The 27,216-nt window shown below is 49.5% G+C and overlaps 1 protein-coding gene across 1 annotated transcript in view; it reads left to right on the plus strand.

Moving 5' to 3' along the window:
• Positions 1 to 27,216, plus strand: part of CSMD2 (CUB and Sushi multiple domains 2) — a 238,452-nt gene that overhangs the window by 179,749 nt on the left and 31,487 nt on the right. Inside the window, 16 exon segments of the mRNA XM_050983373.1 lie at positions 38 to 133; positions 2,935 to 3,138; positions 4,416 to 4,540; positions 7,442 to 7,538; positions 8,856 to 8,960; positions 11,357 to 11,475; positions 13,294 to 13,363; positions 15,295 to 15,411; positions 16,227 to 16,436; positions 17,662 to 17,850; positions 18,994 to 19,171; positions 19,770 to 19,915; positions 21,451 to 21,531; positions 23,360 to 23,473; positions 25,591 to 25,779; positions 26,813 to 26,959. Coding sequence (XP_050839330.1) covers positions 38 to 133; positions 2,935 to 3,138; positions 4,416 to 4,540; positions 7,442 to 7,538; positions 8,856 to 8,960; positions 11,357 to 11,475; positions 13,294 to 13,363; positions 15,295 to 15,411; positions 16,227 to 16,436; positions 17,662 to 17,850; positions 18,994 to 19,171; positions 19,770 to 19,915; positions 21,451 to 21,531; positions 23,360 to 23,473; positions 25,591 to 25,779; positions 26,813 to 26,959 — 2,187 coding nt within the window.

The raw sequence follows: 27,216 nt of genomic DNA on the forward strand, positions 1-27,216 counted from the left end.
ACCTCTGTCTCTCTTGTTTTCCCTCCTCCCCATCCAGGGGAATCTTTGCCATTGGCCACCACCAACCAGATCCTCATCAAGTTCAGCTCCAAGGGTCAATCCACAGCCAAAGGCTTTCATTTTGTCTACCAAGGTGAGTTCAGGTGTGTTCTGGAAGTGTCCTTGGGTCGCTCCCAGGGGTGTCCTGAGTGTCCTGAGCTGCTTTTGGTGTCTGGGGGTTCTGAGCAGGGAATATCACAGGGAATTAGGATTCCTTTGGGAGCAGAGCTCTGGCAGGGCTGGCTGGCTGCTGTGGGTACTTTGTATTCTGCCCTTTCATTCCCACTCAGTCTGAACCTTGCACATCCCAGGATTACCATCAGCCCCATCCCGGCGTCGTGCCCGGAGTCACACAGGGAATTTGGAGATTTATCCCACAGCAATTCTTCCCAGTGGCATTTTCAGCACTTTGCTGGGTGTAAGCAGCTGAAATCCCGTCTGGCAGCTCAGAAATCCTCCCTCTGTGCCTGTCACAGGCTCCGGGCTGTCACACTCCTGCCCCTTGATCCTTTCAGCAACAGCTTTGTGCTGCACTGGGTGAGAACAGCTCGGGGATTTTCTGGGAGTAAATAGCAAATGATGCATGGAACAGTGGGAAAGCAGGAGGGATTTCTCACCCACGTGCTCCCTGGAGTTATCTGTGGGAACATCCAGGCTTCTGCTGCAAAGAGGGGACAGACACTGGCATGACCTGAGCCTTCTCCAGGGGTGAAGCAAAGCCTGGTTTGGATTTTGGATTAGTTAGAGATCTGTTCTCTTGAATTCCTGCCTAATGAGTGTGAAACAGCCGTGGTTGTGATTGTAATCTTCAAAGAGCTCAGCAGAACAAAGGTTTTGATGAAACCAGGAAAGGTTTCCTCCTCCCTCCTGCAAGAGCTGCATGGGAAGCAAGGGGAAAAGGGCGATCCTGATTTGGATCTGCCTGGCCAGACTCTAATTAGCTAAACACTCATACATTTAAAGCAACTCAGAGGAAAATATTAATTGAATTCTTCCTTGGCAATAGACCTGGTTGTTTGATGAGTTTTCTTCCTCACTCATCTACCAGACTCATTCCTATCTTTGACTGTAATTCCCAGTACTCAACAGGAATATCGACATTTTCAGCACCATCACAACTTAAATCCCCCTTTTTCTCTCTTTTCCAAAGAAGATTTTCCCCCAGTTTCTGTTCCTTCAAGGCCATGAGGCCCAGGGAGCTGAGGAACCCAAAGGGTTCCCCACAGAGGCAACAAATTGGGTGACAAAACAACTTTTTGGGAACCTTTGGCTCCCCTGGGTAAAAGCAACCTTTCTGTGGGGGAAGTTCTCTGGAGGGAGGCAGTGTGGGGGGTTCTGGATGTCCCAGCTGCTTTTATTTCAGGTATAGACTCATTAAATCATTAAAGCTAGAAAAAACCTCCAAGATCTTCAAGTCCAACCTTCATCCAAGTGCCCCCGTTATCACCCAGCTGTGTCACCAAGTGCCACCTCCACTCGGTCTGGCATGGAACCACTTGAGCTCTGATCACTCTCTGGGAGTGAAATGTTCTTTATTTCTCTTCTCAGGGGTCACGCTTGGATTCAGCACATCTTTGGGATTTAGGAATGATGAGTCAGTGGTCATGCTTGGATTCAGACATTCTTCAGGATTTAGATACTTTGGGGTTTAGGAGTAATCACTCAATGGTCATGCCTGGATTAAGCCAATCTTTAGGATTTAGGTATAATCAGTCAATGGTCATGCTTGGATTAAGCCAATCTTTGGGATTTAGATAAAATCAAGCCATGGTTATGCTTGGATTCATCCTCTCTTTGTGACTTAGATATTTTGGGGTTTTAGATACAATCAGTCAGTGGTCAAGTTTGGATTGAGCCCCTGCTTGGGGTTTAGGTACAATTGGTCAATGGTCGTGTTTGGATTCAGCCTCTCTTTGGGGTTTAAACACTTTGGGGTTTAGGTACAATCAGTCAATGGCCACGTTTGGATTGAGTCCAAATACTTTAGATTTTTAGGTACAATCAGTCAATGATCAAGTTTGGATTGAGCCCCTCTTTGGGGTTAGACACTCTGGGGTTTAGGCACAATCTGTCAATGGCCAAGTTTGGATTGAGCCCCTCCTTGGGGTTTAGGTACAATCAGTCAATGGCCAAGTTTGGATTCAGCCACTTTTTGGGGTTTAGACACTTTGGGGTTTAGGTACAATCAGTCAGTGGCCAAGTTTCAGATTCAGCCCCTCCTTGGGATTTAGGTACAATCAGTCAATGGTCAAGTTTGGATTGAGCCCCTCTTTGGGGTTTAGGTACAATCAGTCAATGGTCGTGTTTGAATTCGGCCACTTTTTGGGGTTTAGGTACAATCAGTCAATGGCCAAGTTTAGATTCAGCCCCTCCTTGGGACTTAGACACTTTGGGGTTTAGGCACAATCTGTCAATGGTCAAGTTTGGATTGAACCCCTCCTTGGGGTTTAGGTACTTTGGGGTTTAGGCACAATCTGTCAATGGCCAAGTTTGGATTGAACCCCTCCTTGGGGTTTAGGTACTTTGGGGTTTAGGTACAATCAGTCAATGGCCAAGTTGGGATTCAGCCACTCTTTGGGATTTAGGTACAATCAGTCAATGGTTGTGTTTGAATTCAGCCACTTTTTGGGGTTAGACAGTCTGGGATTTAGGTACAATCTGTCAATGGTCAAGTTTGGATTGAATCCCTCCTTGGGGTTTAGGTACAATCAGTCAATGATCAGGTTTGGATTCAGCCCAGATCCTTCAGCCTTTCAGGTACAACCCGTCACCAATCAAGCCTGCATCCACCCCCACCTGGCATTTAGCTGGTGATTTCAGTGTAAAACTGACCAATCTTTGCCCCAGCAGCTCTAACGGTGTTTGTGTGCCTCCCCTCCCCTCCCCTGTGTGCAGCCGTGCCCCGCACCAGTGCCACGCAGTGCAGCTCGGTGCCGGAGCCGCGGCACGGCCGGCGCCTGGGCAGCGACTTCGCCGTGGGCGCCCTGGTGCGCTTCGAGTGCAGCCCCGGCTACAGCCTCCGAGGCTCCCCTGCCATCCAGTGCCTGGCCATGCCCGGGGCCCTGGCTCAGTGGAACTCCTCTGTCCCCACCTGTGTGGGTAAGTGTCACCCGGGGTTTGCTGAGGTTTTTCTGAGCTTTCTGATGGTTGCGTTCTTGTAACGAAGTTTCTCGGAAAGTAAATGAGTCGTTGGTTTGCATTCTTTTGTGGGGGAGGAGAAATCTGGTGGGCTGGTGGTTTGTCTGGTGTCATTGGAGAGGTGGCACTGTCACTGTCCAATCCACTGTCACTTTTGAAACTCTATAAATATTAGAGTCAGAAATTAAAAGCTGTCTTTTACCTTGAAAAGAGGAGCATGTCCATGTCATTTTGTTTCAAGAGGAGAAATTTGGTGGGCTGTTGGTTTTTCCAGTGTCATTGGAGAGGTGGCACTGTCACCACCCTCCAGCCCACTGTCACTTTTGGAAATCTATAAATGTTAGAGTCAGAAGCTCTAACATTTTTACCTTGAAAAGAGCAGCATGTCCACCTTGTTTTATTTATTTTATTTCATAGTGACAGGTAGGTGGCACTGGGGGAGGTGGGACAGGGTGGGTGGCACTGGGAAAGTCACTGGCAGCAGTGCTGCTCTCTGGGTTGTCCTGAAAGGGGACAGGGGTTGGATGTTGGTGGTGTTTGTGGATCTCTTCCAGCCTGTTCTGTGGGAATATCAACAGCAAAACAAAGCAGTAATGAATTGAAATGGAAATGTAAATGAATGAAATGTTAAAAACTCCTTTAAAACCTCTCGTGGTGGCTCTGTCCAGAAGGGTTGTGGCTGTCCCATCCTTGCACTAATGAATGTAAATGAATTAAATATAACAAACTTCTTTAAAACTGCTCGTGGCTCTGTCCATAAAGGTTGTGGCTGTCCCATCCCTGGAAGTGTCCAAGGCCAGGCTGGACAGGGATTGGAGCAGCCTGGGATAGTGGAAGGTGTCTGGGTGAAGGGATTTGGTGATCTCTAAGGTCCCTTCCCACCTAAACTGTTCCATGGTTGTTTGATAAAATACAAAGCCCTGCCTGGCTCTGAATAAGAGCAGTTTAACCCCAAATTCCAGGGAATTGACGTGTTTGATCCAGTACTCTTGGGAGGTCTGGGACAGCATCTCCAATAAACCAGATCTGGCTGAAAGCTGCTTTCCCCTCCTCTGAAGGAGAGCAGCTCCTGAAGATCATCCTCTCACCCAAGGAACGTGCCCAGAGTTGCACAAAAAGTTACTGGAAAGAGGATCATTCCAACAAATCTCATCCTTCAATCACAGCCAGCTCTTCATTTCTTGTCATGTGAACGATGCTTTGAGCAAAACCAATTCCTTCTGCTTTCCTCCTGGCAGTGCCCTGCGGGGGGAACCTGACGGAGAGGAAAGGAACCATCCTGTCCCCAGGCTTCCCCGAGCCCTACCTGAACAGCCTCAACTGCGTGTGGAAGATCACAGTGCCCGAGGGAGCAGGGATCCAGGTACAGCCAGGACAGACAGCAGGACACTCGGCATGGGCTGCTCTCAGAGGGGCCACGTGGTGGGAAACTGCTGCTCCTCACAGGATGGGGATGGATTGATGTGGAATTCTCTGGAATCAGGCATTCACTTACTGCCAGGATTAGGCATTGGTTGGGAAATTGCTGCTCCTCACAGGACGGGGGTGGATTGATGTGGAATCCTCTGGAATCAGGCATGGATTTACTGCCAGGATTTAGGCACTGGGGATGTTTGTGACCTGGCAAGGCTGGGGCTGTGCCAGGGGAGGGGCAGGCTGGATTTAGGGAAAGGTTCTCCTTCTCCCAGAGGGTGTTGGGCACTGCCAGGCTCCCCAGGGCGTGGGCACAGCCCCGAGGCTGCCAGAGCTCCAGGAGCAGTGCCAGGGAGGCACAGGGTGGGATTTGGGAGGAACAGGACCGTGGTCCCTCAGTGTGACCCTTACTCTGGCACAAGAAGGGGAATTTGGGAGAAGTTTTAGGGAGAAGTTTTTAAATTTTAGGGAGAAGTTTTTTATTATGGTTGTCCAGGGAGGCTGTGGGTGCTCCAACCCTGGAAGTGTCCAAGGCCTGGTCGAGCAGGGCTTCCAACCTGTTCCACCTTTGGACAGTGGGAGATGTCCCTGCCCACAGCAGAGATTTTGGAACAAGAAGAGCTTTAAAATCCATCCCAATCCCTTAAAATTCTTTGATCCCTTATTTTTGTTGCCCCCAGCAGTGCTGAGGTCTGCACTTCCTCGTGTCACAGGGATCTGCTGTCACCTGCTCACCACCCATCAGCTTCCCTGGCTCTTCCAGGAGGGCAGAAAGCCCTTGGAGAATGATTTTGGCTTTTCAGGACCCGAAACAGCTGCAGGGAGGGGTCCCGGGGCAGCCCCCCGGGAGGGAATGACCACGGAGCTGGAGCTGGAGCTGGATCCATCCTGGCTCCACTTCCTTTGGCTTCTCCACTCTTAGATCTTCATTCCAGCATCACTTTACCCCCTTTTCGCACAACAATTAAAGGTTAAACAGCTGTAAATCAGGGAAGGAGGTGGAATGGAAGCTTTCTTGGTTAGCAGCACTCAGGAGCAGGATTTTTATGTAATCAGGGTAGGAGCTGGCACTTCTGCCATGAATTATTCATTCCCGGAGCAAACCTTCCAGAGTGAATTAATTTATACACGTGGCAGTAAATAGATGCAGATCCCTTGTGAATCCACATGTCAGACTAGAATTAGGACCTTAAAAATGTTTATTCCGTTAAGCTGGAGGAGGGGGGAGAGAGGAGAATAAATAATTTAGGCGGTGTAAGAGCAAACAAAACGCTCGTTCTCACTCCACTTCCAACAATGCAAATCACAACAGGGGTGTAATGAGGCAGGAAAAAAGGGAAAAAAAGGGAAAAAAGGGGAAAAAGGGTCAGTGGGAGCAGCGATGGCTCCGTGGGGGTCACTGCCATTCCTGCTGCCTGAACTCCACTCACTTTCTGCTAAAAAAAAACCACTTGTGAGGAACTTTACAACTTTATTACCCGGAGTAAATCAAGGAGGAAATGGGTTTCAATGGCTGAAATGAGGGGATTGATTTTTGTTATTATTATTTATTTGTTTTCAAACGAGGGGGTTTGATTTGACGTGCAGCAAGGCAGAGGTAAGTGGGAATTGGGGGGGATGAGGAAATAGGGGAATAAGATTTGGGGAGAAAGGGAGAGGGTTCACAGGTGCCTAGTGAAAGTTTGAGGGCAGTGAAGTCTCCTCACTGCTCATTATTCCCAATTTTCCAGCACTCTCCTTGTTTAGAGCCAAGCTGTACAACTCATTCATGCTCCTGATTTATGATTCCTTTTGGATTTGTTTATTTTTCCCCTGCCAGTTTATTTTGAGATACCCAAAGTTGGAAAATCTCATTCAGACCTTCCAGATTCAGTCTGAATTTTGCCCAAAACAGGGGGTTTTTACTCAGATTTCCTGCCTCACTCTCACCCCATTCACCAAACTTGGGTTTTTAATGGGACACTGAAGGCTTTGAACCCATCAGCATTTAGGATTTAGGCAGAATCCCTGTTAATGGTAATCCTGATGGAAAAAGCTGTGCAATTCCTTGGAGATCCTCACTCAAGCACAAGCTGCTTTTCAGTATAAATGCAGATTTCCCAGCTCTGCTTTTCAGTATAAATTCAGATTTCCCAGCTCTGTTTTTCAGTATAAATTCAGATTTCCCAGCTCTGTTTTTCAGTATAAATTCAGATTTCTCAGCTCTGTTTTTCAGTATAAATTCAGATTTCTCAGCTCTGCTTTTCAGTGTAAATTCAGATTTCTCAGCTCTGCTTTTCAGTATAAATTCATATTTCTCAGCTCTCTGGATGTTTCTCATCCAAGATTTTCTGTTGATGTTCCAGCTCATGGAGCCAAGCCCTTCCTAAGGCCTCCAAACCTTGTGGGGCATGGCAGGGAAAGGTGAAATCTGAAAATGCACTCGAGTGATCCCCCTGAAAGCTGAGGAACAAGGCAGGAACTTGGCTGGATTTTTAAAATCCTGCTGTTTAATGTGAGGTGTTTTTTGGGTTTATTTTACCTCCAGGTTGCTGCTGGTTGCTCTCATTTGAAAGGGCTCAAAGTCTTCAGGGATTTCTCCAAACAGGAAGGGGGAAGGGCTGGGATTCTCAGCAGCTGGGCACTTCCAGGAGCTCTGGAGCAGCAGCAGAAAACAGCATTTCTCTGTGGAAGTTTGGGGGAAAATAGCTGGAAAATCCCAGTGGGAATTTCAAAGGCAGAAGTCTCCAAGTTTTGCCAGTGCTGAACCCCCCCAGAGTGTGTAAACTCAATTAGTGACCCTTTGATTGCTATTAATTTGATTTATTCCCATGATTTCGATTTTTCCCCTTTGTTTTGTGTCCCTCTGCAGATCCAGGTGATCAGTTTTGTCACAGAGCAGAACTGGGATTCCTTGGAAGTGTTTGATGGAGGAGACAACACAGCCACCATGCTGGGGAGCTTCTCTGGTAGGTGGCCCTGGAGCCCATCAGCTCCTGCCTCATTTTATTCACCTCACAAAATCAAACTTAAACAAGCATCAAAGGCCAGGAATAGATTTCAAGGGAATGGTGTGCTCGGTTGGGTTGGGAATTTCAACTCCATCTGCCTGTGGGAAGGGTTGAGAGGGAGCCTTAAACACAAGCCCAGTGGGGTTTTATTCCTGGGAATGGGAATTCCCTCAGCTCTGCTGGGATGTGAGGCCACCACACCTGGCAGGGTGACCTGACCTGCTTGATGTCCCCCAGAACGGGTGAAGGGCTACAAAACAAACTCTATTTTTCCTTGGAATTTTGTATTTCCTTTGGAATCCTCGTGGTTTTCCTTGAACTGTGGCTTTTAGCAGAGCAGGGAGGAGCCAGGCTTTGAGAGGGCAGCACCACTGGCAGAACAATGGCCCAAAACCTCATTTATTTTTAAATAAAATGCCCTGAGCTTGGCAGGAGAAGGGTCTGGGATGGAGATGCCTTGTCCTGCTGCTGCAGCAGCTTCCAGGGCATGAAGGAATCCCGAATTTTCCCAGACCAAGCTCCACAGGCTGGAATCCAGGAGCAGCTCCTGGAAAGGGCCTTGGGTGTTTCTGGTCAGAAAGAACTGATCAAAACCAAGAGGAGCTGGTTAAGGTGAAAGGACTTGGTGTTGTCAGCAAATCTAGGAGGGAGAGAGATCCTCTCTGTGAAAAACACCAGTCACTTGGTTTTGAAAGTTTAAAAGTTTAATAGTAATAATAAAAATAGTCATGCAATTAGAGTAATAATAATTTGGACAATTTGGATTAGGACAATATGAGACAATAAAAACAAAGAGTTATGGACAGTCCAGGTACCTTTTCTGGGCAAAATAAGCCCCAAAAAGGACCCAAATTAACAGAGAATTAACCCTTAAAAGCAGCAGCCTGTTGCACATTCATCCATGGTGCAAAAATTCCATTCAAACACAGGATTCTGTCTGGGCAGTGTCAGCTTCTTCCTCTGAACCTGACAGCAGGAAGAAGTTCATTTCTCCTGATAACGGAGCTATAAATTCCCTGAAATATTCAGGTGTCCTGTGGCTGCTATTGGTGTGAGTCCTTTCTTTATAAAAGTATCTCACATAGCACAGTTTCTATTTTAACATTTTGTTACAACCTCAAACTGAATTTACCACCCTACTTAAGAGAATTCATCCAGCCTCACTTCCCAACGCAACACCTGTAACATTTATTGTAATGTTTGCCAAAAGCCAATCACAAAATGAGCATTTTCCCCACTCTCCCCTGCCTTTGTGCACCTCTTGCTTTGCCACAGGAACCACAGTGCCTGCTCTGCTCAACAGCACTTCCAACCAGCTCTATTTGCATTTCTACTCTGACATCAGCGTCTCTGCTGCTGGCTTTCACCTGGAGTACAAAAGTAAGGCTGGGCTGGTGGGGGATGTCCCTGAAGGGTCCAAGAGCAGGCTGGGCTGGTGGGGGATGTCCCTGAAGTGTCCCAGGGCAGTCTGGGCTGGCAGGAGGTGTCCCTGAAGTGTTCCAGGGGCAGTCTGGGCTGGCAGGAGGTGTCCCTGAAGTGTCCAGGGGCAGTCTGGGCTGGCAGGAGGTGTCCCTGAAGTGTCCCAGGGCAGGCTGGGCTGGCAGGAGGTGTCCCTGAAGTGTCCCAGGGCAGCCTTGTCTGGCAGGAGGTGTCCCTGAAGGGTCCAGGGGCAGTCTGGGCTGGCAGGAGGTGTCCCTGAAGTGTCCCAGGGCAGGCTGGGCTGGCAGGAGGTGTCCCTGAAGTGCCCAGGGGCAGCCTGGGCTGGCAGGAGGTGTCCCTGAAGTGCCCAGGGGCAGCCTGGGCTGGCAGGAGGTGTCCCTGCCCAGGCAGGGGGCAGTTTGGGTGACTGAGGACCCTTCCCACCCAGACCAGTGTGAGATTCCCTGCAGTGGCACAGCTGGGGCTGCTTTGGAGCCCAGCAGCACCAAACCTTCCAGGGTTTGCTGCCTTTGCTCACTGGAACCTTGTCCATTATTGAATCCAGCAGGATTACAGCCACCCCAAGATTGGGAGAGAAATAATGTGCCCAGCCTGTGCTCTGGGAGCTGCTGGAATCCTCTGGCTGTGTCTCTGTTTCTTCTCCACCTCTATTCCAATCCATCAATCCTTTGAGCACCCTCCTGCAAAAATCATGGCCAGGTTTTTCATGAGCCTGGGGATTATCAGCCCTGTCTGTTTCCTTGGCTGAGGAAATTAATAGGTGTTGATTTTCAGGGCAGTTGGAAATAATGTGATTTCTGCTCTGTTTGTACAATTGGATCTCCCAGCCCTGAGCCCTGGGTTTTTCCTGTGTTCCTTCTGGCAGGAAGTTGGGAGAGATGAGCTAAAACAGGGGAGGAGAGCTCAGGTTTCTCCCTCAGTGTGGTGCTCAGGCTGAGCTCTTACCTCTGCATGCTCCAAAGGCAGCAACAATTTGGGACTGAGTGAAAGGCACTGATGTGAAGGAGAAGTTATTTAAAGCCATTTTCCCTCCTGCCTCTCTGAAGGTCAAGCAGCACATCCAGGAGCAGGGAGGGAAGCGTGACTGGGCTTTGGGAGGAGACTCAGCCTCTCCTCACTCCTTTTCCCTTTTATTTCCCCCTGCCTGGGGCTCTGTGGGGCTGGAGCAGAGCAGGAGCCTCGCAGGGATGCAGGAGGTGATGGTGGAGAGGGTGTGAGGAGCCTGCAGGATTCCTTCTGTCTCCCTGGGCTGTGCAGAGGGGAGAGGGAGAGGGGAGATGGAGGGAGAGGAGAGATTTGGGAAGGAGAGGAGAAAATGTGGTTGGGAGAGAGGGAAGGGAAGGGAAAGGGAAAGGGAAAGGCGAAGGCATAAGGGAGAAGGGAAGGGAGAAGGGAGAGGGAAGGGAAGGGAAGGGAGAATGGAAGGGAAGGGAAGGGAAGGGAAGGAAAAAGGGGAAGGGAAAGGGAAGGGAAGGGAAGGGAAATGGGGAAAGAGGGAAGAGGGAAGGGATAGGGAAGGGACGGGAAGGGAAGGGAAGGGAAGGAAGGGAAGGGAAGGAAGGGAAGGGAAGGGAAGGGAAGGGAAAGGGAAGGGAAGGGGAAGGGAGGGAAGGGTAAGGGAAGGGAAGAGGAAGGAAGGAAGGGGGAAGGAAGGAAGGGAAGGGAAGGGAAGGGAAGGGAACGGGAAGGGAAGGGAAGGGAAGGGAAGGGGGAAGGGAAGGGAGGGAGGGAAAAGGGAAGGGAAGGGGAAAGGGGAGGGAAGGGAAGGGAAGGGAAGGGAAGAAGGGGAAGGGAAGGGAAGGGAAGGGAAGGGAAGGGAAGAAGGAAGGAAAGAAGGAAAGGAAAAGGAAAAAGGAAAGGAAAAGGAAGGAAAGGAAAGGAAAAAAAGGAAAGGAAAGGAAGAAAGGAAAAGGAAAGGAAGGAAAGGAAAAAGGAAAGGAAAGGAAAGGAAAGGAAAAGGAAAGGAAAGGGAAAGGAAAGGACAAGGAAAGGAAGGAAGGAAAGGAAGAAGGAAAGGAAGAAGGAAAGGAAGAAGGAAAGGAAGAAGGAACAAGGAAGAAGGAAAGGAAGAAGGAAAGGAAGAAGGAAAGGAGAGCCCATCACCCCACACGGGATGTGGCAGGTTGTCAGTTGGGTTTGCAGCAGGATATTCCCAGCTGTAAATGTGGGGATGGAATTGGGCTGTCCCTGGAGCATCCAAAGGGAATTCCCCACCCAGAGTCTGCGGTGGCAGTTGGCAAACAGGAGTGGGATAAAACAAAAGGCGAGTTCCTGTGCCTCCAGCCCCATCCCAGCCCCATCCCCACTCCCTGAGCTCCCATTCCCTTCCCCCGCAGCCGTGGGCCTCTCCAGCTGCCCGGAGCCGGCCGTGCCCGGCAATGGGCTGAAGATCGGCGAGCGCTACCTGGTGAACGACGTGGTGTCCTTCCAGTGCGAGCCGGGCTACGCCCTGCAGGTACAGCCCCGCCCGCAGCTCCCCCTGCTTGGCCACACTCTGACTGCCTCAGGGTGGGACTCTGAACTCCGTCTGAAGCGTTGTAGCAAGGTCTGCTCACAGCTCAGCCCCACAGAGCAATCCTTGCCCAGCCCCAGAGCCAAGGACCCCGCTGCAGCCTCAGCCCCAAAAGTGCAAACAGCAGGGGAGCAACCTGGGAGGGTGGGACTGCATCCCCTGAGCTGGAGTGGGACACTGAACCCAGCATGGAAAGGGACCAAAACTTACAAAAGGGGGAAAACTCATCCTGGGTCCATCTTGGGTGCAGCCCTGGCTGGGCTCTTGTGCTGCCCAAGGTGGATCCTGTAAAGATCTTTCAATAAATCCCTGATTTATTCCTTTAACTCTGTCCAGCCTCTGGTCCAGGGTCCTCTCAAGGCATCACAACCTTGTAAATCCGAGGGCTCCTGGAGGTGAGGACGTGGCTGTGGCTGCTGTCCCTGCTGGGAGAGCCCTGGAGGAGGAGGAGGAGGAGGAGAAGTGTGAAAACTCATGACTCAGGGTCCATCTTGGATCCATCCTGGGTCCATCTTGGATCCATCCTGGGTCCATCCTGGATCCATCCTGGTCCACCTTGGATCCATCCTGGGTCCACCTTGGGTCCATCCTGGGTCCACCTTGGATCCATTCTGGTTCCAGCTTGGATCCATCCTGGGTCCATCCTGGATCCATCCTGGTCAGCTTGGATCCATGTACCTTGGTCCATTTGGTCCATCCATCTGGCCACCTTGGATCCATCCTGGGTCCACCTTGGATCCATCCTGGGTCCATCCTGGGTCCATCTTGGATCCATCCTGGGTCCACCTTGGATCCATCCTGGGTCCACCTGTCCATCCGGTCCACTTGGTCCATCCGGTCCATCCTTGGATCCATCCTGGTCCAGCTTGGATCCATCCTGGGTCCACCTTGGATCCATCCTGGGTCCAGCTTGGATCCATCCTGGGTCCATCCTGGATCCATCCTGGTCCACCTTGGGTGTAGCCACAGCCTTGTGCTGCCCAAGCTGTCTCCTGTAAAGACCTTCCAATAAATCCCTGCTTTATTCCTTTCTGTCCAAGCTCTTCCAGGTCTTCAGGCATCACCAGAAGGATTCCTGCTTTTTGTGTTCTCTCCATTCTCCACACATCTGCTTGTGGCTCTGTGGTTGTATTTGGGGCCAGGCCTGGTACTTTCCCTGCCTTTTCCTGAGGCAGAAAGACAAAAGACATTCCAGAGCTCCAGGCTGGGTATCCCAGGTTCTGTCCCTCCTTGGTTCTTCCAAGGTTGAGACCAGCTCTGGCAGACACATCTTCATCAACAAAGTTTAGTCCCTGTCTGAGGGAGAGGATTCAGAGGTGGCTGAATGACCTCACTCTTTATGTCTCCAATTGGTGATTTTGGTCAATTATGTCAATTATGCTAATTTTTGTCAATTTTGTCAATTATGCTAATTTGCAAAATCTGTAGAACTGCATTCACCCCCCTTGCAGGAGTGGGCATTTATGGACATTTTCCCATATCTTCCCTTGGACTGCTGCAATAAAGACCAGCCTTAAGTGACCTCTTCACTAATATTATCTCCCCAGATAATCCCCAGGTGTGAAATATTATCTCCAAATCCAGTTGTTTTATTCCTACATCCTTTAAGCCATCACTTTTTCTGGTCCCCAGATGCAACAAGCACCTCCCTCTGGATCAGATCCATCTTGCAGGGGATTTTTTCCTGCCAGGACAGGGAGGTGCTCTCCCCTTGTTTTCCCCCCAGCCCCCAAATCCCTGTTATGTTTTCCATCCCTGCAGGGTCACTCTCACATCTCCTGCATGCCGGGCACCGTGCGCCGCTGGAATTACCCTCCACCCCTCTGCATTGGTAGGAACCAACTTCTTTCTACCTGGCTGATTTTATAACACTCCCCTAAAATAAACCACAAAAAAAAAAAAAAAAAAACAACAAGGCTAGAGAGCTGATTTAGAGAAATTCAGGTTGGTTCTGCAGGTGTGAGAGAGAGTGGGAAAACTCTGGGTTGCCAGGGAAATGGTGCCCGAGAAGTCCCCGTGGGCTGCCTGGAGTGCTTTGGTTTGGGTGTTACAGAATGGGAAACACAGAATTATCCCCCTCAGCACAGAACCATTCAGGAGGGAAAACCTCCAATTTCCTCCTGCTGGAAGCAGGTTGGTTTCATGGCTTGAGGATATTTTTTTCCATCTGAAGCGTGGTTTATTTTGGTGGAATGTATCTGAGACCACCAGAGCTGCTCCTTTCACTGGGCCCTGCTCTCTCCCAGGGTCCCAACGTGCTGTGGCCACTCTGCTGTCCAGCAGGTGACCACAGGTCACCTGTCCAGGTCACTGTTTACCCTCAGATCTGTTCAGGTGTTCAGGCCTGGAAAGGACTGGACATTCCATTTTCCCTGTGGAAGAGGCCCAGAGGTAAAGGGAACTTGCAGGAGGTTTTTAAAATTATTTCCAGTCATTTCCTTTTAGCAAATGTAGATGTTTAATATTCATATTGCACATTTTGCAGCTCTGAGAGAGACATTTATGCATTTAATAGCTTTAGTTAACAGTTATTTTGGGCTCCTGCTGTTCCAGCTTACATCATTTGGCTTTAAAGTAATTATAAGAGCCAACAGTTCTTTTATCTGATGATCTGCAGGCCAGGGATAAATGGAGAGATATTTCCAGGAGAATGACTGAGCTAAAGGACCCATTCCCTTGGGAGCTGCTCTGAATGGAAGCAGAAGTCCTTGGGCTCAGCTGGGAGTTCCCAGCACGGAGAGGAGCATCCCAAAAGCTGCCAACCCACCAGTTTGGTTCTTTGAATCAGCACCAGCCTCCCAACCCAGCAGGATTTTGGCTGTGCCTGTCTTTTCCCCTCCCTGGGAAAGCTCAGGCAGCTGCAGAGAGGCAGAAACACATCTGGGGCCACTCCTGGAGGAGTGACTGTCACCTCTGTGGGTGTGACAGTGCTGGGGCTCTGCCCTGTGTCCACCAGAGCTCCTGCTCCAAGTTTGCAACTCTGCTGATTTTCTCCTGGTCTGCTTCCTGCAGCTGCTGGGCCCCTAAATAATTCAGCAGCAGTTCTATTAAAGAGCCATTAGGAGGAAAAAGAAAGAGAAATCTTCTGGGAGAAAGCTCGTTAGGAGCAGGTCTGGGGTAATGAGCATTGGACAGAGAGCCTGTGCCTGGCTGTCACAGCCAGTTAGGAGAACTCCTGGCTGGATTCAGCTGGGTGCTGCTGCTGGGACCAGCTGGAGGTCATCCAGATAAGGATGAGGAGGTGCTGTCAGTGCTTCCATTTCATGGGATGCCTTTTGTAAACATATTTTTGGGGCTGTGGTGGCTGGCAGTCGGTGCAGGCACTGAGCAAACACTCTGTGCTGGATTTATCAGTGACAGACTGCCCAGGGATTGGCAGGGGAAAGGAGAGGCTCTGACTGGGGTCAAAACAGGAGCACTCAGCTTCTTCACAGCCTTTTCTGAGCTGGTGAAGGTGTCAGGCAAGTGCTGGTGCCTGGTCTGGGGGTGTCCATCCCCCCCTCCCTGCTCACCTCTGGCTGTCCCTCTGTGGTGGCCCAGACTGGATCCCTGGGCTCAGTCTTCATCTCCCAAGGGCAGGAGAAAGGCACATCCATTCCTGATGTGGCCCTGCAGCGCCTGGACACTTGGTGCTGGTTCCTTTTTCTCAGCTGAGTCTTTAATTCCTTGATTTCCCATGGCCCTCACCCAGACAGACCCCTCAGGGATCCTGGAAGGGATCCTGTGACTGTATCCTGCCCACAAACCCTGTTGTTTTTCCAGCCCAGTGTGGAGGAACAGCAGAAGAGATGGAAGGAGTGCTCCTGAGCCCAGGATTCCCAGGAAATTACCCCAGCAACCTGGACTGCACCTGGAGGATCCTGCTGCCAGTGGGGTTTGGTGAGAGAGCTGGGTTTGGGTTGGTGCTGTCACACAAGAGGAGGTGAAAAATCAGAGAATCCCTGACTGGTTTGGGTTGGGAAGAGCCTCAAGGTCATCTCATTCCACCCCCTGCCAGGGGAAAATTATCCCAGGGTGCTCCAAGCCCCATCCAGCCTGGTCTGGGACATGCCAGGGATCCAGGGGCAGCCACAGCCTCTCTGAGCCAGGGCCTCCCCACCCTCCCAGGGAGGAATTCCTTCCTAAGCTCCACTCCAGAGCTCCTCTGGGTCAGGTTGAAGGCACTCTGTGTCCCCAGGGCAGGTAAAGTCCTGCCGAGTGCCCGGGCTGTCCTGGGCTCTGCGGGTGGGCACTGCTGGGGCTGGAGCTGGGACTGGAGCTGGGCTTGGGCTAGGGATTGGAACAAGGGTTGGAGCTGGGATTGGAGCTGGGCTTGGGATTGGGATTGGTGCTGGAGCTGGGATTGGAGCTGGGTTTGGGATTGGGATTGGAACAAGGGTTGGAGCTGGGGTTGGAGCTGAGTTTAAAGCTGGGGTTGGGATTGGTGCTGATGTTGGGGTTGGGATTGGAGCTGGAGTTGATATTGGGACGAGGGTGAGAGCTGGGATTGGTGCTGATGTTGGGGTTGGGGTTGGAGCAGGGTTTGGGACTGGGATTGGAGCTGGGGTTGGTGCTGATGTTGGGGTTGGAGCTGAGTTTAAAGCTGGGGTTGGGATTGGAGCCAGGGTTGGTGTTGGTGTTGGAGCTGCTGTTGGAGCTGGTGCGAAATCTCAGCTGCAAATTTTAGAGCCAAACTCCTCCTTCCCCCTCTCCAGGTGCCCACATCCAGTTCCTGAACTTCTCCACGGAGCCCAACCACGACTTTGTGGAGATCCGGAACGGGCCCTACGACACCAGCGGCGTCATCGGGCGCTTCAGCGGCGCCGAGCTGCCCGGCTCCCTGCTGTCCACCTCGCACGAGACCACCGTCTACTTCCACAGCGACCACTCCCAGAACAAACCCGGCTTCAAGCTGGAGTACCAGGGTGAGCAGGGACAGTCCTGCCCCGGGATGGGTTAACTCCGTGGGTGTTGGGTTAACTCCGTGGGTTTTGAGTTAACTCTGTGGTTGTTGGGTTAACTCCATGGCTGTTGAGTTAATTCAGTGGTTGTTGAGTTAATTCTGTTAATTCCATGGTTAACTCTGTGGTTGTTGAGTTAACTCCATGGCTGTTGAGTTAAATCTGTAGTTGAGTTAATTCAGTGGTTGTTAACTCTGTGGTTGTTGAGTTAACTCCGTGGGTGTTGGGTTAGCTCAGTGGGTTTTAAGTTAACTCTGTTAATTCCGTGGTTGTTAACTCCATGGTTGTTGGGTTAATTCAGTGGGTTTTCAGTTAACTCCATGGCTGTTGAGTTAATTCAGTGGTTTTTAAGTTAACTCTGTTAATTCCGTGGTTGTTAACTCCATGGTTGTTGGGTTAACTCCGTGGTTGTTGGGTTAATTCTGTGGGTGTTAACTCCATGGGTGTTGAGTTAACTCTGCAGTTGTTGACTCCATGGTTGTTGGGTTAACTCCATGGCTGTTGAGTTAATTCTGTAGTTGAGTTAATTCAGTGGTTGTTAACTCTGTGGTTGTTGAGTTAATTCCGTGGTTGTTGAGTTGATTCCATGGGTTTTGAGTTAAGTCTTTGGTTTTTGAGTTAACTCCATGGGTTTTGAGTTAATTCTGTTAACTCAATGGTTGTTAACTCCGTGGTTGTTGGGTTAATTCTGTGGTTGCTGAGTTAACTCCGTGGGTTTTGAGTTAATTCAGTGGTTGTTGAGTTAACTCAGTGGTTGTTAACTCTGTGGTTGTTGAATTAATTCCGTGATTGTTGAGTTAGTTCTGTTAATTCCATGGTTGTTAACTTTGTGGTTGTTGAGTTAATTTTGTGGTTGTTGAGTTAGCTCCGTGGTTGTTGAGTTAACTCCGTGGTCACTGAGTTAACTCTGTGGTTGTTGAGTTAATTCTGTGGTTGTTGAGTTAATCCTGTTAATTCCATGGTTGTTGAGTTAACTCTGTGGTTGTTGAGTTAATTCCATGGCTGTTGAGTTAATTCCATGGCTGCTGACTCCAAACCTCCCTGGGCACCCCCTTCCACCCCTTTCCAAGGAGAAATTCCTCCTGAACTCCATCCTGCCATCCCCTGGCACAGCTTGGGGCCGTTTCTCCTTCCCTGTCCCTTTCCCTGGGAGGTGAAACACAAACTCGTTCCCGTCGTGTTTTCCCAGCCTACGAGCTGCAGGAATGCCCCGACCCGGAGCCCTTTGCCAACGGGGTGGTGAGGGGAGCTGGCTACAACGTTGGCCAGTCCATCTCCTTCGAGTGCCTGCCTGGCTACCAGCTCATCGGCCACCCCGTGCTCACCTGCCAGCACGGCACCAACAGGAACTGGGACCACCCCCTGCCCAGGTGTGAAGGTACGGCCTGGGCTCACCTGGGCACCTGGGCTGGGCTGGGCTGGGCTGGCTTTGCTCTGGGAGGGAAACGTGGGGCTGGGAATGAGCTCTGGGAGGGAAACGTGGGGCTGGGAATGAGCTCTGGGAGGGAAACGTGGGGCTGGGAATGAGCTCTGGGAGGGAAACGTGGGGCTGGGAATGAGCTCTGGGAGCCAAGGTGTGGCTGGGAATGAGCTCTGGGAGGGAAACATGGGCTCCCTGAGGTGTTGTGGTGAATATTTGGGGTGTTTCAGCAGCTTCTGAGGGGGGGGTGAGTCTTGGGGTGTGGGTGAGGAGAACTTGTGTCTGTCACCTCCCTGCTGGAGCTGGTTTTGCTGTGTGACACAGTCCTGGGGCCTCGGAGTGACAATTCCTTGCTGCTTTGGTCCCACAACCACATCCAGCTTCCATTGGTTGATATTCCTGTGTGACACAGTCCAGGGGCCTCAGAGTGACAATTCCTTGCTGCTTTATTCCCACAACCACACCCAGCTTCCCTTGGCTAGCTCTGATAAATAAAAGTAGCAGAGCCTGGCAGCTCTGAGGACTCTGTGTGTGTCCCTGTATCTCCTTCATGGGCATCTCCAAAATGATCCAGGTGGGAGATCCTCAGGAATCTTCCAAGGTGTTTTTTTTTCTGAAGATTGTGCTCAGAGGGCTCTGCAGGCTGAAGATTCACATTCCAGACACCCAAACTCACCCCAGTTCTCATTTCCAAGCCCCTCATGGCTGTTTCGGCCCTTCAGCCCCTTGCTGGCTGGAATTCTGTGGGATTGACTTCCAGAAGGGTTTCAGGTGAACCTTTAAGAAGTTCAGACCTGCTTACTGAAGATTTCCCAGGAGCACTGACCTTTATCCCAGCCCTGGCTCTGCAGGAGCTGGGAAGGAGGGAGAGAGGTGATATTTGCCCTCCTGTAAGTCCTTGAACCCCAGAGAACACAAATCCTCAGCTGCTCTCTCGGTGCTTGTAGCAGACAGGAATTATTTGAGGCAAGTCAGGCCAAGATTTGGATTTTTCTGTATGCAGAATTGTTACTTTTGTACCAAAACCACAAATAAATAAAAATGGGAAATGAGGGTGTTTAAGGGGCTGTTTCCTCACTGGGTTTGTGTTTCTCCCTGCAGTGCCTTGTGGGGGCAATGTCACAGCCCAGAATGGGACAGTTTACTCTCCTGGCTTCCCCAACCAGTACCCAAATTCCCAGGATTGCACCTGGCTGCTGACAGTGCCTGTGGGCTATGGGATCCACCTGAACTTCACCCTGCTGCAGACAGAGCCCTACAACGACTTCATCACAGTCTGGTGGGTGCAGAGGGGCAGCAGCCCCCCCAGGGGCTCATTTTGGGCAGCACTCCTGGCTTTGGAATGGCAGCAGCTGGGAAAGGGACCCCTGGGATCCCCTTGGCAGGCTGGGACCTTCCTGCTGGTTTGGAGAAAAAATGAGAAATTAATTTTTTTTTTTTTAGTTTTCTTTTAATATGAATAAATAAAAATATTCTTTATGCATAATAATGGAGGTTATCAACTTCAGGCAGCCAGGGGAGCTCTGATTAAAGAGTTTTTTGACCAAATTTTGAGCTGGTAGCACTCAAAGTCTGACCTTCAGAATATCCCCTGGTGTTCTGAGGGGGATATTCACAATCCATGTTTTGCTGGGCAAACAGGGAGTGAAATTCCTTGGGGAATCAGGTCCTAATTCCTCCATTTCTGAGGTTAAAAGTGAAATTTGTGCATTGATTGTCAGCTGGGAGCCAGGAGAGGTTGCAGGGGTTACACTGGAGCAGGGGGTCAGAAATGTGGATGTGGGGAAGGGAGGATGAGGAAGGGAGGAGGTCTGAAAAATCCTTGGAGGTCTTAAATCCTTGGAAAAATCAACTTTTCTGTGTGTTCCTGCCATCAGGGACGGGCCCCAGCAAACAGCCCCCCAGCTGGGGGTGTTCACAGGCAACTCAGCCAAGAAATCTGCCCAGAGCTCCTCCAACCAGGTCCTGCTGAGGTTCCACAGCGACGGCGCCAACGGCGGCATCTTCGCCATCGACTTCCACGGTCTGAGCCGCTGCTTTGGGAGTGTTGGGGTACTGGGGAAAAGGGGACAAGGTCTGGGATACTGGGGAAAAGGTCTGGGAAAAGGCAAAAAATACCCTTGGAGCCCAAGCTTTCCACAGAGCTTCTCAGCCCACTTGTTTCCAATGACGTTTTTCAAGCCAGGTTTCTTCCAGGAAGATTTTCAGCCCAGTTTTTTTCCACAAAATTTTTCAAACCAATTTTTTCCAGGAAGTTTTTCAGCCCAGTTTTTTTTTTTCCACAGTTTATCAAACCAGGATTTTTTCAGGAAGTTTTTCAGCCCAGTTTTTTCCCACAAAATTTTTCAGGCCAGGTTTTCCCAGGAAGATTTTCAGCCCAGTTTTTCCCACAAAGTTTATCAAACCAGGTTTCTTCCAGGAAGTTTTTCAGCCCAGTTCTTTTTTCCACAGTTTATCAAACCAGGATTTTTCCAGGAAGTTTTTCAGCCCAGTTTTTTTCAAACCAGTTTATCAGACCAGGTTTTTTCAGGAAGATTTTCAGCCCAGTGGTTTTTTCCCACAAATTTTATCAAACCAGTTTTTTTTTCCCAGCAATTTCTTCAGCCCAATTTTTTTCAATGACGTTTTTCAGCCCAGTTTTTGTTTCCACATAATTTTTCCCAGGAAGTTTTTCAGCTCAGTGTTTTTCCACAAAGAAAGGGAGGAATTTCCCTGTGGAAAGGGAGGAATTTCCTTATGGGGAAAGAGGAATTTCCTGGTGGAAAGGGAGGAATTTCCTGGTGGAAAAGGAGAATTTTCCTGGTGGAAAGGGAGGAATTTCCTGGTGGGGAGAGAGGATTGCCCTGGTGGAAAAGGAGGATTTTCCTTGTAGAGAGGGAGGATTTTCCTTGTGGAAAAGGAGGAACTTCCCTGTGGAAAGGGAGGAATTTTCCTGGTGGAAAAGGAGGATTTTTCTGGTGGAGAGGGAGGAATTTCCTTATGGGGAAAGAGGAATTTTCTTGTGGGGAGAGAGGATTTTTCTTGTGGAAAAGGAGGAATTCCCTGGTGGGATGGGAGGAATTTCCTAGTGGAAAAGGAGAATTTTCCTGGTGGAAAAGGAGAATTTTCCTGGTGGAAAAGGAGGATTTTCCTGGTGGGGAGGGGGGAATTTTCTTGTAGAAAAGGAGGAATTCCCTGGTGGGATGGGAGGAATTTCCTAGTGGAAAAGGAGAATTTTCCTAGTGGAAAAGGAGAATTTTCCTGGTGGAAAAGGAGGATTTTCCTGGTGGGGAGGGGGAATTTTCTTGTGGAAAAGCAGAATTTTCCTTGTAGAGAGGGAGGAGTTTCCTGGTGGAAAAGGAGGATTTTCCCTGTGGAAAAGGAGGATTTTCCCTGTGGAAAAGGAGGAATTCCTTGGTGGAAAAGGAGGAATTTCCTGGTGGAGAGGGAGAAATTTCTTTTTGGAAAGGGAGGAATTTCCTGGTGGAAAAGGAGGATTTTCCTGGTGGGGAGGGAGGAATTTCCCTGCCTCCACCATGGCTGCCTTCAGGACGTGCTGCTCCTCCCTTGCTTTCCCAGCTTTCCAGCTTTTCCGCTGCCAGCCTCCCACCATGGTTCCCAACGCCGAGATCATCACGGAAAACCAGGAGTTCAACATTGGTAAAACCTTCCCTCCTCCTCCTCCTCCTCACTCCCACCTCTCCAGCTCCTGGGAGTGCTTTTCTCCCCCCAATTCCTGGCTTTCCATGGGGGTTTTCCATGGGAAAAGTGTTCCCATTGTTCCCAGAATTTTCCTCCCTGGAAAAACGTTTTTGGTTGAGATTTGAGCCTGTTTGGAATCTCTCAGGACTCTTTGGGGATAATGATATTTCTCAGGTGTTGCACACAAAGCTTTGGAGCCTTTCTTCTGCTTTTTTGGGGGATTTTTCAGGAGATTTTTTGTGATTTTTTTCTTTTTCTTTTTTTATTTTGTCATCCACATTTTGGAGTGGCTGCAGCCAGGATTTTTCTTGGGAGCAGCTTCTCACCCTGGCTGCTCTCTTGGAGGGGAGTCTGCACCTGGAATAATCCCCAGATCTGGTGTGGTGACAGCAGTTTATCCCAGGGTGACTCCAGCATGGCTTTCCTAGCCTTTTATTTATGATTTACACCTTTTATCCCTCTATTTCCCCTTTAATCTCTGAATTTCCCCCTTTTGTCCCATAATTTCCCTTTTTATCCCCCTATTTCCCCCTTCATCCCTCCATTCCCCCTTTTATTCCTGTATTTACCCCTTTTTTCTGCACCTACCCTATTTATTTCTGCATTAAACTTTGTATTCTAATGTTTACCCCTTTTATCCCTGCATTTCCCCATTTTATCCTGCATTTCCCCCTTTTATCCTTGCATTTCCCCCTTTATCCTGCATTTCCCCCTTTTATCCCTATTTCCCCTTTTATCCCTGCATTTCCCCCTTTTAACCCTAATTTCCACTTTACCCATCTTTCCCCCTTTTACACCATAATTCCCCCTTTTATCCCATAATTCCCCCTTTTATAACCTATTTTCCCCTTTTTATCCCTCCATTCCCCCTTTTATCTCTGCAATCCCCCCTTTTATCCCGTATTTTCTCCCTTTTATCCCTATTTTCCCCTTTTATCCCATAATTCCCCCTTTTGCCCCATAATTTCCCCTTTTACCCATAATTTCCCCCTTTTACCCCATAATTTCCCGTTTTATCCCTCCATTCCCCCTTTTACCCCATAATTCCCCCTTTTGCCCCATAATTTCCCCCCTTTTGCCCCATAATTTCCCCCTTTTGCCCCATAATTCCCCCTTTATCCCATAATTTCCCCTTTTACCCCATAATTTACCCCTTTATCCCATAATTTCCCCTTTCACCCCATAATTTACCCCTTTCCCCTATCCCATAATTTCCCCCTTTATCCCATAATTCCCCCTTTACCCATTTCCCCATAATTCCCCCTTTCACCCCATAATTTCCACCTTTATCCCATAATTTCCCCTTTTAACCCCATCATTCCCCCTTTATCCCATAATTTCCCCCTTTTACCCCATAATTTCCCCGTTTCACCCCATAATTCCCCCTTTATCCCATAATTTCCCCCTTTTACCCCATAATTTCCCCGTTTCACCCCATAATTCCCCCTTTATCCCATAATTTCCCCCTTTTACCCCATCATTCCCCCTTTTACCCCATATTTCCCTCTTTTGCCCCATCATTCCCCCTTTTATCCCATAATTCCCCCTTTTGCCCCATAATTTCCCCCTTTCAGCCCCATAATTTCCCCTTTACCCCATAATTTCCCCCTTTTCACCCCATTAATTTCCCCCTTTCCCCATCCATAATTCCCCCCTTTCACCCCATAATTCCCCCATTTTGCCCCATAATTTCCCCCTTTTACCCCGTAATTCCCCCTTTTACCCCATAATTCCCCTTTTGCCCCATCATTCCCCCTTTCCTGGTGCATTCCCCCTCCCTTCCCAGGTGACATCGTCAGGTACCGCTGCCTCCCCGGCTTCACCCTGGTTGGGAACGAGATCCTCACCTGCAAGCTGGGCACCCACCTGCAGTTTGAGGGACCCCCGCCCACCTGCGAAGGTGCAAATCCCAGAAATCCCAGCGAGGGAGCTGGGGGAGCTTTCTTGGTGGGATTTGTGGGGTTTTGGGATCCTTTGAGTGTGACAATTGTTGGGATTTGTGGGATTTTGGGATCCTTTGAGTGTGACAATTGTTGGGATTTGTGGGATTTTGGGATCCTTTGAGTGTGACAATTGTTGGGATTTTGGGATCCTTTGAGTGTGACAATTGTTGGGATTGTGGGATCCTTTGAGTGTGACAATTGGTGGGATTTTGGGATCCTTTGATTGTGACAATTGTTGGGATTTGTGGGATTTGTGGGATTTTGGGATCCTTTGAGTGTGACAATTGGTGGGATTTTGGGATTCTTTGAGTGTGACAATTGTTGGGATTGTGGGATCCTTTGAGTTTGACAGTTGTTGGGATTGGTGGGATTTTGGGATCCTTTGAGTGTGACAATTGGTGGGATTTGTGGGATTTTTGGGGTTCTTTGAGTGTGACAATTGGTGGGATTTTGGGATCCTTTGAGTGTGACAATTGGTGGGATTTGTGGGATTTTTGGGATTCTTTGAGTGTGACAATTGTTGGGATTGTGGGATCCTTTGCGTGTGACAGTTGTTGGGATTGTGGGATCCTTTGAGTGTGACAATTATTGGGATTTGTGGGGTTTTGGGATCCTTTGAGTGTGACAATTGTTGGGATTTGTGGGATTTTTGGGATTCTTTGAGTGTGACAATTGGTGGGATTTGTGGGATTTTGGGATCCTTTGAGTGTGACAATTGTTGGGATTTTGGGATCCTTTGAGTGTGACAATTGTTGGGATTGTGGGATCCTTTGAGTGTGACAATTGTTGGGATTTTGGGATCCTTTGAGTGTGACAATTGTTGGGATTGTGGGATCCTTTGAGTGTGACAGTTGTTGGGATTTGTGGGATTTGTGGGATTGTGGGATCCTTTGAGTGTGACAATTGTTGGGATTTTGGGATCCTTTGATTGTGACAATTGTTGGGATTTGTGGGATTTTGGGATCCTTTGAGTGTGACAATTGGTGGGATTTTGGGATCCTTTGAGTGTGACAATTGTTGGGATTTTGGGATCCTTTGAGTTTGACAGTTGTTGGGATTTGTGGGATTTTGGGATCCTTTGAGTGTGACAGTTGTTGGGATTGTGGGATTTTTGGGATTCTTTGAGTGTGACAATTGGTGGGATTTGTGGGATTGTGGGATCCTTTGAGTGTGACAATTGGTGGGATTTGTGGGATTTTTGGGATTCTTTGAGTGTGACAATTGTTGGGATTGTGGGATCCTTTGCGTGTGACAGTTGTTGGGATTGTGGGATCCTTTGAGTGTGACAATTGGTGGGATTTGTGGGATTCTTTGAGTGTGACAATTGTTGGGATTTTGGGATCCTTTGCGTGTGACAGTTTTTGGGATTTTGGGATCCTTTGAGTGTGACAGTTGTTGGGATTTGTGGAAATTTGGGATTCTTTGAGTGTGACAATTGTTGGGATTTTGGGATTCTTTGAGTGTGACAGTTGTTAAGATCTGTGGGATTTTGGGATTCTTTGAGTTTGACAGTTGTTGGGATTTGTGGGGTTTTGGGATTCTTTGAGCCCCAAGGATCAAGGCAGTGGGAATGGTTTGTTGGCTTTGCTCCTTCCTTTGAGTGTAACAATTGTTGGGATTTTGGGATCCTTTGAGTGTGACAGTTGTGGGATTTTGGGATTCTTTGAGTGTGACAGTTGTTGGGATTTTGGGATTCTTTGAGTGTGACAATTGTGGGATTTTGGGATTCTTTGAGTGTGACAGTTGTTGGGATTTTGGGATTCTTTGAGTGTGACAGTTGTTAGGATTGTGGGATTTTGGGATCCTTTGAGTGTGACATTGTTGGGATTTGTGGGATTTTGGGATCCTTTGAGTGTGACAGTTGTTGGGATTTGTGGGATTTTGGGATTCTTTGAGTGTGACAGTTGTTGGGATTGTGGGATTTCGGGATTCCTTGATCCCCAGGGATCGAGGCGTGGTGCAGGGGTGTTGCTCTGCCTGGAGCTGCCCCATCAGGACAGACCTTGTGCTTCCATCCTTCCTCTGGAAAATGCTCATTTCACCTCCGTTCCCCCTGGATGTTCCTCCCCCCCAGTGCACTGCCCCATGAACCAGCTGATGACGGATTCCAGCGGGGTGATCCTGAGCCAGAGCTTCCTGGGGAGTTACCCCCACTTCCAGACCTGCTCCTGGGTGGTGAGGGTGGAGCCAGGCTACAACATCTCCCTCACCATCGAGTACTTCCTCAGCGAGAAGCAGTTTGATGAGTTTGAGATCTTCGATGGTGAGAGATTCCCCCCTCGGACCTGCCTTCCACCCCAAACCTCCCCTGGGTTCCATAATCCCATGGCAGTCAAGGGGGAGGGGGCATTCCAGGGCCAGCTTCCCACCTGGAACCTCCTGCTGGCCTGCCAGAAAGCTCCTCACTCATTCCTGGCATAAGGAATTTGATTTTTTTGGGATGGATCTGAAGGATTTTTTCAAGGGGCAGGAGTTGGGAATCTCCTGGGAGAGGGATATCAGCAGAGACTGCTGCAGGGGATGAGTTGGGAAAGTGGGAATTCCCATCCCTGAAGGGCACAGGGAGCAGATTCTCCAGCCCCAGGAGTTCCTGGGAATGGGGAGGGGATTCTCAGGATAAACAGAGCAGGCACAGGAGCTGTGCTGGTGCTCCTGGGGTCACCATGGGGACCTGAGCAAAATCCTGCTTGTCCTGTGATCTGCTTTGCTTCTGGATTCCCAGAGCAGGATGGGAGCCCTGGAGCTCCACAGGGAGCTGGGAGCTGCCTTTGCTCAGGGAAACCTCCCTGTGCTCGTTCCTCCTGCAGGGACACTGAGCCCCACTGTGATGTTGGGTTTGTGGAATGATGGATCTGACTCCATCAGAAGGCTCATTTTTATGATACTGTATTACATTAAAGAATGCTGTGCCATGCCAAATAAAGAATTCAGAAAGGACACAGACAGAAGGCTAAAAAGATAATGATGAAAACTTGTGACTCTCTCCAGAGCCTGACACAGCCTGGCCCTGACTGGCCAAAGAGTGAAAACAACTCCCACAGAATCCAATAGAACAATCTCCAAACCCATTCCAAAGGAGCTCAACACAGGAGAAACAAATGAGATCAGAATTGTTTCCCTTTTAAACACATTCCAAAGCAGCACAACACAGGAAAAGCAAATCAGATAATTCTTGTTTTCCTTTTTCTCTGAGGCTTCTCAGCTGCCCAGGAGAAAAATCCTGGGCAAGGGAATTTTTCCAGGGAATGTGAATGCCCCAGTGACATCTCCCTGTTCCCTGTGCCCTGTTCTGACAGGTCCCTCGGGGCAGAGTCCCCTGCTGCTGTCCCTCAGTGGGAATTACTCAGCCCCTCTGACCGTCACCAGCAGCGGCAGCAGCGTCTTCCTGCGCTGGTCCTCTGACCATGCCTACAACAGGAAAGGCTTCAAAATCCGCTACTCTGGTGAGTCCCAGCTGCCTCTGCCTGGAGCAGGAGCAGCTCCACAGCCAGGAGAATCCGTGGGATTCCTGCAGAGGTCCAGCTGTCGGGGCAGGAGCTGCCAAGGCAGGGGAGGCACAAAGCCGGGCACGTTCCGAGCTGGGGAGGTTGGGAAGGGCAGGGTCTGTCCAGGAGGAACCTTGGAGCCACTCTGTAACAGTCAGGACCAGGATTTTGGGATCACAATCAGGAGAAATTCCAGGGAGAAACCTTGGAGCTTT

This window comes from Serinus canaria, chromosome 23, assembly GCF_022539315.1.
Source record: "Serinus canaria isolate serCan28SL12 chromosome 23, serCan2020, whole genome shotgun sequence".
NCBI classification, from domain to species: domain Eukaryota; kingdom Metazoa; phylum Chordata; class Aves; order Passeriformes; family Fringillidae; genus Serinus; species Serinus canaria.